The 12,361-nt window shown below is 32.6% G+C and overlaps 1 protein-coding gene across 1 annotated transcript in view; it reads left to right on the forward strand.

Annotated features, from left to right (window-relative positions):
- LOC135132917 (matrix metalloproteinase-25-like) overlaps positions 1-12,361 on the forward strand; it is a 115,224-nt gene that overhangs the window by 75,169 nt on the left and 27,694 nt on the right. Inside the window, exon 3 of the mRNA XM_064061140.1 lies at positions 6,884-7,030. Coding sequence (XP_063917210.1) covers positions 6,884-7,030 — 147 coding nt within the window. The remainder of the gene's footprint in view (positions 1-6,883; positions 7,031-12,361) is intronic.

A 12,361-nucleotide genomic window follows, 5' to 3' on the forward strand; every position in this document is an offset into this window, starting at 1 on the left:
TTAAAATATAAAATCTGTCAGATAAGATTTTGACTATTTTGGAAAAATGGTGTCAATTTTCGAAATAATGAAACCGTAAAAACCTGATGGAGGCTGAAATTAACAAAAAACATCTGTTTAAGTCGAAAATTTCGTAAGGAGTACTAAAAACTTGATTTCTCTTGGAACTTACAAAAAAAATCTGGAAAACACATATACATATCTCCACGTGCTGATTCCAAAAATATACTGTATTTTTGGTCCCAGAACAATTAAAAATTGCCATATTTTACCTTATATCGGCGATTCTAGAAAAATGGTAGGAATTTTCGAAGAAATGAAGCCAAAAATAACTTCTGAAGGTTAGAATCTACACAAAAATCTCTTTCGGTAATTTTTGAAGGTGAAAAAAAGCCTTAAATTTCATATTGGAAAGTTGAGCTTTTGGAAAATTGTCTAAAAATCGACCTGGACTAAAATTGCAGACAAACCTTGAAAATCCTGGATCATTTTTGTTAACGATTTATTTATGCAACTAAAGGAAAACTGGAGACCCGAAAATTTGAAAAAAAAATCGTATTTACGCAAAAAATGATGATAACATTGGATTTTCTTCAAACAGTTAGTTCAAAATGGAGAAAGCACCTGAACATGACGTCATCAAACTTTTGGCGGGGATCATTAGACCAATTTTGATTAAGGTTTTATTATGTACACGAAAATTTGCAGTGCTTTCGGAGTTTATCGGTCTAATAAAATCGCCAATGGACGACAGCAGATGGAAACGGAAGGCTTACTTTTTCATACTGTAGAACCTATGAAACGTGGAAAAAACATGTACACTACAGTATCCACGATTATCCGAATATCCAGAATTCAATTGAGATTATGTTCTGCTTAGTAAAATCCTTCAAATTAATAATAATAAAAACGCAAGTTTAAATGAGTCGTATTCGAGTATACAAATCCATCCAACTCAAGAAAATATTTCCACGACTGTTTTCTTCTTCCACTCCAGTCTCAAAGAAAACGAACAACCCGTGCGTGCGTCCTCACAATCCCGATACGTTTAGTGGGATCATTTAAGCTCGCCTCACAATGCGCTGTTGATTGTGAGGGTTAACCTCAATAATTCCTAATTGACCAAATGGCCCAGTGTCGGCGTCAGTCAGCTATGCCCGCATAATCCACCATTCAGGCATGCACACATTCCTTCTTTATCGACCACAATAAAGCACATAACGGCATGTCACAATCGATGACGTCGGTTTACCCATCGAACATCCATCCATCGAAATGTTTCAATAAAAAAAAGAACTCAACTTGAATGTTTTTAAGTTGACGTCAATTCACTTAAAACAGATTGACGGCGCCAATACAAGCTCTCTGCTCTGCTCTGCATTTTATTGGATTACTCGCGCGAAACTCACCATGTCTAATACACGATTTACGACATCGTCACCTGGGAAGGAGCAGCGAATGGGGAAGAAAAATCGGGGAAAAAGGAGAAACTATCTATCTCGGTGACTCACTCAACCTGGGTGTGATGTGTTTGCTCTACCATCACAACCTCCTTGAGTGAGCGACCGGGTGGATATCATCATCAGGAAGAGGGTCAACGATCATTGGAAAATGGAAACGAGGAGAGCGTATGTGCTTGTTCGGTGTTTCCTTTTTTACGGAAATGTGTTGCTTGATAGCGGCGAGGGTTGGTTATTTTTCAAGGCAGAGTTCGTCTTTTTTTAGAAAAAAATCACCTAGGACGTGTTTCAACAGCTACGCTGTCGTTCATGTTTGTACTAGTGTCGTGGACCGAGTGATTTTGTTGTTTTAATTAATTAGTTGTGAAAATATCATCAAAGAGACTTAAAGTGATACTGTAACGTGTAACCATGACTAACAGACGTTGAAACAAGTTATGTTTTTATTATTTATCTGTTATTGGAAGTCGTTGGCATATCATGTACACTACCCCGTATTGGATGAAGGCTGAAACACTACTAGTGCGCTATAAAGTTAATTAGTATTGTAACAGAGTTTACTGCAATTACATTGTAGCTGAAGGGAAACGGGTTTTTCATAAAATATTAATGGACACGTGGCGCCTCTATCGTCTACTTTTTACAGCGCCTTAAATTTCAGCTCAATTCTTCTTTGTTTTGTGTTTGAAAAATGTTCTAGCGGTGCACGATTAAAATCCGCAAATTTTTTCACAAGAGATGTAAATTCCGCTATGATATTCCGTAAATTATAATCGTTTCTCAATTTATGAAAATTAAGTGAAATTTGAAGCTTCGAACTTGGTACTCCGTCGTAAAAATTATGGTAGTTTTCGCAGTTCGTTGATCTTCACTGCGAATGGTCATTGACCACGTTGTTTGTTATGGAGCTATGTTTGACGCTGTCTGCTTTAAGCGAATTTTGCCATAAGTTTATTTCACTCCCACCCAAGGGAAATATCTACGTATAATATTCTGTGCGAGGTCAGTATTTATAACTGACCCGATTTTGTTAATAAAATCTCTCAACTAGTAATAGAGTAGATATTTAAACACTGTAATTGAAGATATGTTGATAATATTTTGTACAATACAAATATTCCCTCTTAAAGGTACGTAAAATCAAATGTAAAGCGTGTCTGAGTTTTTGTTGCTTTTATTTAAGAGTTAAATCTGCATCGGTAAATATGTTAAGACACGGGCTTGTGAACATTTCCTTTACAACTGAATTGCATCTGTTCGAATTCATATTTGCGTCTATTGTTTTACTAGTTGGAAGTAGGACGTGAGCTAACATTGAGAACATAATTTTCTTCTTCAGTATAAATAAAACACCAGTACAACATATAAAAATTGCAGCCACATAACGTGCTGAAGCTTCAAACGAATTTTGTTTCCTTCCACAGTAACAATGATTGTGTTTTTCATGATAATGAAACTGAGAATTTTTATAATGAAGCTCTGAAGTCCTCAAATGTAATGCAGTGTATGTCATGTGGTCTGTTTGTATTATCAACTTTTTATTAAAGAAGAGCGCTACAAAATAATATACTCTTGTACTTGTGGTTTATGAATCCGTCTTGATTTTAATCACAATTATTTTACAGTTTTTTTTTGTGCAGTATTTTCCGTTTGTTTTGAGTTTTTACCCTAGAAATCCCGATTTTTGGGAAAAAATTCGAAATTGCATTATACAATATAACTTCGAAATTACAAAACTGAATGCTCTGAAATATTGCAAATGTTTTAAGGTGATAAATCGTTAATCAAAATTTGTCCCTAATATTTAGGTTTGCCGAATAAATGTTATTCAAATTGATGAATGTTTTTTGGAAAAAAAAAACTGAGTGCGGTTAATTAATTAACTGGTCCTCTTCTCTGTGTTGGCGAGACAAACTTAATCAAATTTCATTTTCTTTTAACCGCTGCTGCTTGTAATCTGAACGTGCTAATAGTCGAATTCTTTCGATGTATAAACATAAGCAGTCGAAATGTCAAATTTAAGCATGTACTGAGAAATTGAAAACGTCTACATTTTTTCCGGCTGGTTATTTTACATTTATTGTAGATTATATTTTCGTTGTGCTGAATTATTGAGGAAAATCTATCTTAAGAAATACTCAGATCCAAAGCCAAAATTTAAAATTATGGGAGCATAATAGATATGTATATATCTCGGCTCTAAAAACACCAATAATAATAATAATAATAATAATAATAAACTTTTGTATCTAGATTCTGTTGTACCAATTTTACGTTTCATGCACCTATTGATAAATCTAGCTAGATCTAGAAGCATTATTTCATGGATGAATACTTTTAGTTTTTATATATTTCCTTGTTGTAATTACTTTTGTATCATATTTTTAATTTTTATTTCTTATATGTCGTCTCATGGATCCTGTATCTTTTTTTCGACATTAAATACATATATTTCATATTGTATACACTTGGAATTTGGGGCTAAGGGGGTGTTAATTGCGCCACTTTATAAAGGTTATTCCAAATCGAAGCTCACAAAATCAAATTTTTAATTTTTGATGGAAGCGGGATTTGTCGGACTTATATTTCAAGGGCGAGGGAAGTTCTGTCGAAATAACCTTCGACCAGTTTTTTTTTACATTGTAACTGGTATTATCTATATTTTTTAATTGATCAAATCGAGAACGATTCACCCATTTACTCGAAAATTTGAGAATAAAATAATGTAGTGCCCACCTATATTAAATAATGTTAAAATAATAATAAATTATCCATAATAACAGCTAGGTACTTCGCCAAAATAATATTCAGAGCATTTTGCTCCATCCTAACTTAATTAATAATTTCAGTCGCCTCCGCTGTTTTTAGAAGGCAGCTTGCTACGTGCTTAATAGTCGCATTCTTTCAATATACCGGGTGTCTGGAAAAGGGCGGATTAACACTCCGCTACGCTGGGAAAAATAGTAAAAAAATTCCTTCTCACATTTTGGTGGAGTCATAAAGATTTTAAAATTAGTTCTTTTGCTACGTTTAACAACTAAAGAACACATGCATTATCTTATCACAATAACTAGTAATAAAACTTTTAGTTAAAATTTCTCTCACCCATGACCACCCTCTATTTTCTTGGGGGGTATGTCATTTGCCAAAATCGATTTTAGATTAGCAGGTGCTAACTCCGCCCACCCACCCTCTGTTTTCTTAGAGGGATCTCATTTGCCAATATCACTCTTATTTTAGCAGGTACTAGCCCTGCCCACCCACCCTCCTTTTTCTTAGAGATTATGTCATTTGACAAAATCAGTGTTATCCTAGCAGCTACTAAACTGAGTTTGGCAAAGGACATATCTTTTAAGAAAAGAGAGGGTGGGTGGGTGGGGCTAGTAGCTGCTAAGATAAAACTGATTTTCGCAGGCCCCGCTCACCCGCCCTCTATTTTCATAGAGGGTACGTCATTTGCCAAAATCGATCTTAGATTAGCAGATAATAACCCCGTCCACCCGCCCTCTATTTTCAAGGAGAGATCTCATTTGCCGAAATCAGTCTTATCCTACTACTAGCAGCTACTCGATTTTGGCAAATGACATATTTTCTAAAAAAAGAGGGGGTGGGTGGGCGGGGCTAGTGGCTGCTAAGATAAAACTGATTTTGGAAAATGACATATCCTCTAAGAAAAGAGAGGGTGGGTGGGTGGGGCTAGCAGCTGCTAAGATAAAACTGATTTTCGCAGGCCCCGCCCACCCGCCCTCTATTTTCTTAGAGGGATCTCATTTACCAAAGTCAGTTTTATCCTACTACTAGTAGCTATTGTCCCCGCCCACCCACCCTCTCTTTTCTTAGAGAGTATGACATTTGCCAAAATCAGTGTTATCCTAGCTAGTAGCTGCTAAGATAAACCTGATTTTGCCAAATTTGATAAATTTTAATAATTTGACGGAGAAATTCTTATAGACCGCATATATAACTTTTTTCTAAAAACATCGGAATTTTGGTTGTATCCCCTTAACAGAAAAAAAATACTGTTTGTTGTAAGTTATTAATCACGAATAGAAATTTTAAGTTGTGTAGATAAAATACAGCGTAACTTTTACGACTGACGAGTACATATGTATTTTTTTTGAGCAATCTTTTAATAATCTTTTGAAAACGTAAAAATAGAGCCAGTTAAAAAATAATCCCGTGCTCGAAAAAATACAGTTTTCTGCGTTAATTTTATTGCGGATTTTTGAAATCCAGGTGATGGACTTTTTGAAATGAATTTGCAACTACTACGTTTCGAGAATTTGTTATTGCCTTCGTCAGATTTCGCCTAGTGTTATTTTTTCCTAATTCCTGCTTTTAAAGTGTAATTTTGTCCATGTCGATTTTAATGACGAAGATGATCAACAACTTCCGTTAATTACGTTAAAGGAAACGTGACTGAAGTAGCAAATGACCTGATTTCGAACAATAACTTTAAAACGTCCGCCGCAGCTTCATGGAAGATATATTGAGATTCAATAACGTTATCGCAAGAATCAGTTTCATCACCCAATTGGAGCACTTCCAAACGAACTGATTCTTTTAAACAATCCTCAGGAAAAATTGACGATATACGGTCTACGTAATGCTAATAAACCATTATAAACGTGCCCGGTGTACTAAATTTTTGTTGTATAGCATTGGGTGTGAAAATACAATTTTGCTTGCTTGCCTAGCAACCGACAGCAATGAAGTCAGACTAGCTTAATAAAATTTGTGTAAATCTTGCAGCCGCACAAACAACATTGTTCATCATATTTTTAATGATTTTAGGGCTTTAATTTTATAACTTTGTAACTTTGTAATCCACTTTCCCCTTTTTCATATCGACGCCGTTTAATGAAAATAACTTCTCCCCTCGTGCTATATGCACGTCTGGTTGTCAATTTAAGATGTGGTTAAAAGTTAACATCTCCAATCTCGGCGTCAGTCGCAAGACATTCTCTATTTATCCGTCAAGTCGAGTTTCCCGAACACATCAGAATAGGGTGGTTTCTGTTAAATGTCACTTAATTACCGAATATAGGGGTGGCGCAACTAAATAACAATCTCCAGAGAGTCTCAAACGACATTATACATGAATTGATCGAAATGGTAGTTTTAATAGGCGCTATCATCTACTCCTGCGATTACGTGCGGTTTACACTCCCCTAATTAATTTCATTTACTCAGCGAAGTGATCATTTTTCATAAATCTACACCATTTTTACCAAAACGACAACGATCGAAGCCAGTTTTGTTACGAGCAAGGATCGTTGCTTTATGGCCTTCTCGCCTTACAAACGACGAGGTGTCGTGAAATAGGATGAATCCTTGTTATTCGTGGTGATATATTGTTCCTTTTTTGCGCCTTTTTCATGAGTCGCGTATAAAGTGTTTAACTTAAGATCTCTTTCTTTCAGCTTGAGGAGCAGAAATTTGAAGGATTTGGACTCGTACCAAGTCAGATTTGTCATATCGAAAGCCTTGGAGGTTTGGTCGAGACATTCCAAACTGACCTTCACGGAAGTTGACAGCGACAGGGCGGATATTCTCATTTATTTTGTTAGGTAAGTGTTGACAAGATGGATTTTCTGATACAGCGTTCGATAAAGACTTAACTAATGGAAGAATTTGTGCATGTTTGCCGGTATTATCGACAATGAGGCTCGTCGCACGAATAATTATTATTTATTTCTCGTGTCAAAACCAATTTGTTTCGATCAAAGCTATTGTTTATAAAATTTTTAAACATGGAGCACTAATACAACTTTGTCAGATTTACTGATCAATATTTGTGTTTAATACAGCGTTCCGTTTATTTGCTCTGTTGATAACAATTAAAACAATGACTGGTGTAGTATGAAGTAAGCACAACGTATTGATTTGTAGGAATTGAAAACTTCCGTTTTATTGTTTTATTAAATTGACTTGGAATGTAGACAATAGTAATCTCTGCGTTTGCCAGATTTTTGTGTAGCAGTAATTTTATTGGAGACCGTATACGTCAAAGGGATGCGGCTCACAAACTTCATAATTCGTTGCTATCAAGATTCCTTTCGTAAAGGTTGACCTATAAACCGTCATGTCACATTTTCGTCAACATTCCTCTGCGTATGTTTTATTTCGTTCGTAATATACATAGGTACCTAGTTTCATTTAAAATGGATGTAGACGTATATTTGCTTTTTTCGTGTACTGTAGATCAAATAAACTTGTCACTTGTCGGGAAACATATTCCTTTGTTATGCAATAAATTTACTTTTGATTAAATAAACAGTCTTTAGGATGGATATTATTTCTCGATATGTCTACAACAATTGATGATATCAGCTTAATACAATAATAATAACGTTTGACTCTAAGAAAAACAGCTAAAATCAGTTCCAGTTCATTGTCAATGTTACACCTGCTGGGTGTTAAATGAAATGTTGAATATGGATATGAAAATAAGTACATATTTCGTCGTGAAAATGAAAGAGGTGACAACCCTCTTTCACGACAAGTTTCAAAAATATTTTATCGAATCTAATCAAAGACACATGTTGCTGTTATGAAATATCTTAAGTTATTGTTATGCCACACAATGAACCGTGATTTGACAGGACACAATGAACTGCCTTCTGTGCCATTTTTATCTCGAGTTCTTCATATACGGTTTTCTACTATCTGTAATTGTGTTTTTTAATATCTATAACGTTTTCAAAATATGGAAAAGTATAAAATAAACAAAATTTCCTAACTATTTAAGACTGTTTTTTAAATAAATGATATTCCAATGATTCTAACATCCAAGGGGAAACTGATTTGTTCCGCCTTTTCGTGAGTGTGTAATCATAATAGCAACGAGAGTTCGAATGTGATCATTATTCTAACAAATGATATTAACCATGCTAATTAAAACTTTAAAAATTTCTACCATTACTAAGATGCGGCAATTAGGCAACATTTTTAAATTTCACAGGACACTGGATTTAAAAAAACAACATATGTATAATTTGTTGTCAACGGGTTTTTTTCTTGAAATTTCGTTGAATCAGATAAAAAAATGCGTTTTCTTTGAAATTAAATCTGGGATTAAATATTTTACTTTATTGATTTTCGTATTTTCAACGTGTGCGATAGTTCAGGGGTATTTAAGACGAAAAAAGGCGAATGTGTATAAATACAAAAATAGTGGGTTCTCATTTATATCTATTTATTGGAAATGATTTACACAATTAAATTCCGAGCTGCTCAACCGATGACTTTAAGATTTTAAGGTAGTGAAAACTTCGCACGAAAAAATAAGAATGTTTTCAAAATTTTCTTAAATAATAATTTTACATTTAATCTGAGTTTTTTTTCAAAAATATTAATTAAGACACTAACATTTAGGGCTTACCGAACATTAACTAAAATTTATTTGTTAATTCCATCTGAAATGATGACGTCATTTAAAAAATTAGTACTTATTGATAGGACTTCAGTGACATGTAGTGTATTTATCAATTATTATGGTACCACAACTAAATCCGCGAAAATATTCAAGAATTCGAGTCATTAAAAGCAGGTGATTTTGATTAATTTTTGCATTGTATTTTATATGGGGTGTTCCGAAAATGACGGAAAAGCTGGATGGTACGGTATTAAGAAGGGTAAAGAACTAGAAAAAAAAAAGTTTAAAAAAGTCACCAACCAAACTTTTGAAAATATGTATTAAACATTAAAGTTGAAGAATTAATTTCGTAATTCCGATTTCTTTTAATGAATTTTTTACTGTTGACAGATGTCATTTTTAACATTTTTTTCGGAATTTAGACTGTCATAAAACATGTCAGAATTACGTACGTCGATGTTTAATATTTACAAAAATTTGGTTCAGGGATTTTTTAACCATTTTTTGAGTTTTTCAGAGCTTCTTAATAATGTGCCATGGACTTTATCCCTCAATTTTTAAACACCCCATATATTGTAGTTTTTTGCGCATTTTCACTATGGAAATTTTTACATATTTTTGGATACGTTTCGATTTTTGACGAATTTTGGCGAAATGTATTTTTTGTTACTTTTATAAAAATTTTGAAAATAATGCTTTCCAATAAGCATTGAAAAGAAATTGTACATTATAATAAATAAAAAAATAAGAACTTTGTCAAAATTTTGTTTCCTCGCTTGTGGTTTTAGGTCTGTGAGTTGTAAAAATGATTTATCAAATTTTACAGGTTATTTAGGATATTTTGTATTGCGAAAATATCCAGGAATTGAAATCATCAAAAGCAAGTGATGCTGATTAATTATTGGCTATTTTATACAGGGTGAGCTCGATGATACGTTGTTAAGAAGGTTCTGGAAAACTCGAAAAAAATAGTTAAAAAAATCCTTCAAGCAAATTTTTGAAAAATACGAAACTTCGAAGTTGAAGAATTAATTTCGTAATTCTGCAATGCTCAAATGTGAATTTAATTGACAATCTCAAATTCCGACAAAAATTGTCAAAAATGACGTTGTGGATCGTATTCTAGCAAATTATAATTAAATTATTAATAACTAATTATTATTTAACTATCTATTACACGTGCAGTTTATTAAAACAAATCAGCATTACGAAGTTAATTCTTTAACTTTGAAGTTTAAGGAGTGTTTTCAAAAGTTTGGTGCAGGATTTTTAAAACACCCTGTATATTGTAGTTTTTTGGCTACGTTTCGATTTTTGACGAATTTTGCCGAAATGTGTTTTTTATTGTTTTTATAAAAAAAATAAAAATTATGCTTTCCAATAAGCATTTTAGAAAAATGTGTGCATTATAAACAAAAAAAAAAAACTTTGTGAAAAAGCCTCCTTTGAAATCTGTTTTCTCGTTTGTGGTTTTAGGTATGTGAGTTATCCTACAAATGATTTATCAAATTTTACAGTTTATCTGGGATATTTCTAAAACTTCAGGGCCTACCGAACATTAATTAAATTTTTTTTTGTTCATTGCTTCCACAGAATTGATGACGTCATTTCAAAAATTAGTAGTTATTGATAGGGCTTCGGTGACACGTAATTTATATATCGATTATTAATGGTATCGCAACCAAACTTGCGAAAATTGAAATCATCAAAAGCATTTTTAGCCATTTTATACAGGGTGATAAAATTTCGAAAAAAAAATGGCTAAAAAAATCCTTCAAGCAAATTTTTTAAAATATTAACTTCAAACTTGAAGTTGAAGAATTTACAATTGAAAAATTGTCAAAATTGGCATCTTTTCACAGTAAAAAATAACGTATTATTATTTAATTATTAATAACAAATTGTTTAACTGTCTATTAGATATGCAGTTCAAACAAATAAGAATTACGAAATTAATTTTTCAACTTTGAAAGTTTAATACATATTTTCCCAGGATTGATGCAGAGATTTTTTTAACCATTTCTTTCGATTTCTTCAGAGCCTTCTCAACAACGTACCATCGAGCTTGTCCGTTATTGTTTTTATCACCCTGTATATTGTATTTTTGCACAATTTCGTTTCGATTTTTGACGAATTTTTATAAAAATTTCGAAAATTTTACATTCTAAGAAGCATTTTACAAAAAGTAGTGCATTATAAACAAAAAAAAAAAGAGAACGTTGTCAAAACTTTGTTAAATAGGCTCTTTTCAAATTTATTTCCTCACTTGAGGTTTTAGGTATGTGAGTTGTTCTGAAAATGATTATCAAATTTTACAGTTTATCGGAAACGTTTCTCAAAAATATTAGTTAAAACACTAACATTTAACTCTTAGGGAGCATTAACTAAAATTTCTTTGTTCATTCCCTTCACAGAATTGATGACGTCATTTTAAAAATTAGTATTTATTAACTGGACTTTGATGACACACGTAATTTATATATCGATTATTATTATTAGTTACAATCAAATTCGCGAAAATATCCAAGAATTGAAATCATCAAAAGCAAGTGATGTTGATTATATGTACAGGGTGATCAAAAATGACGAATAAGCTCGATGAAACGTTATTAAGAAGGATCTGAAGAGCTCGAAAAAATGGTTAAAAAAAATCCTTCAAGCAAATTTTTGAAAATATTAAACTTAAAAATCTATTTTCGATAAAAATTGTCAAAAATGACATCTGTCAATAGTAAAAAATGACGTGGATCGCATTCTAGCAAATTATTATTAAATTACCAATGACGAATTAATCAACTGTCTATTAAACATGCAAAGAAATCAGAATTACGAAGTTAATACTTCAGGTTTCAAGTTGATGTTTTCAAAAGTGGTGCAGGGATTTTTTAACCATTTTTTTTCGTCATTTTATCGTTTTATCCGTCAATTTTTGATCACCCTGTGTATTAAATTTTTTTGCAGCTTGGATATTTTTACATATTTTAACATACGTTTCGATTTTTGACGAATAAGAAGCATTTTAAAAATGTTATACTTTTTGCTTTATTAAATCTGAAACTGAGTTAGTATTAATGTGTAGATAATTTCATATTTTGGAAATTCCCGGAAATGTTCGTTTCAAATAGTAAGAATGCCTATATTGTTGTTGTCTGCTGGAAATAAATTATTATTATATTGTAAATATCTTTAAACATTTTTATCGTCTTTTATTGATTATTATGTCATCTATCATCTGTCATCCATCATCTACCATCTATCAAACTGCAAAAGACGGTTACGATCTCGATTAGCAGCTGCTTGACGTGATCGTGTTAGTTTTGATATAATGATCTCAAACTAAAACCAGGACGCTATGCGTTACAGTGTATTTCGTGAGATTTAGAATTAATTTGTTGTTAAATTTTATTTGAAGTGCGGTATTTTAAGAACTACTTAAAAAACAAATGCGAATTACTGATCTTAACTCGGTAAAACGCCATGTACAAATTAACCCGGCAAGATAAAAATTCGATCACGCAAACAT

The sequence above is a fragment of the Zophobas morio genome, unplaced genomic scaffold, assembly GCF_036711695.1.
Source record: "Zophobas morio isolate AGI-343-1 ecotype UQ-CSIRO unplaced genomic scaffold, CSIRO_AGI_Zmor_V1 ptg000021l, whole genome shotgun sequence".
NCBI classification, from domain to species: domain Eukaryota; kingdom Metazoa; phylum Arthropoda; class Insecta; order Coleoptera; family Tenebrionidae; genus Zophobas; species Zophobas morio.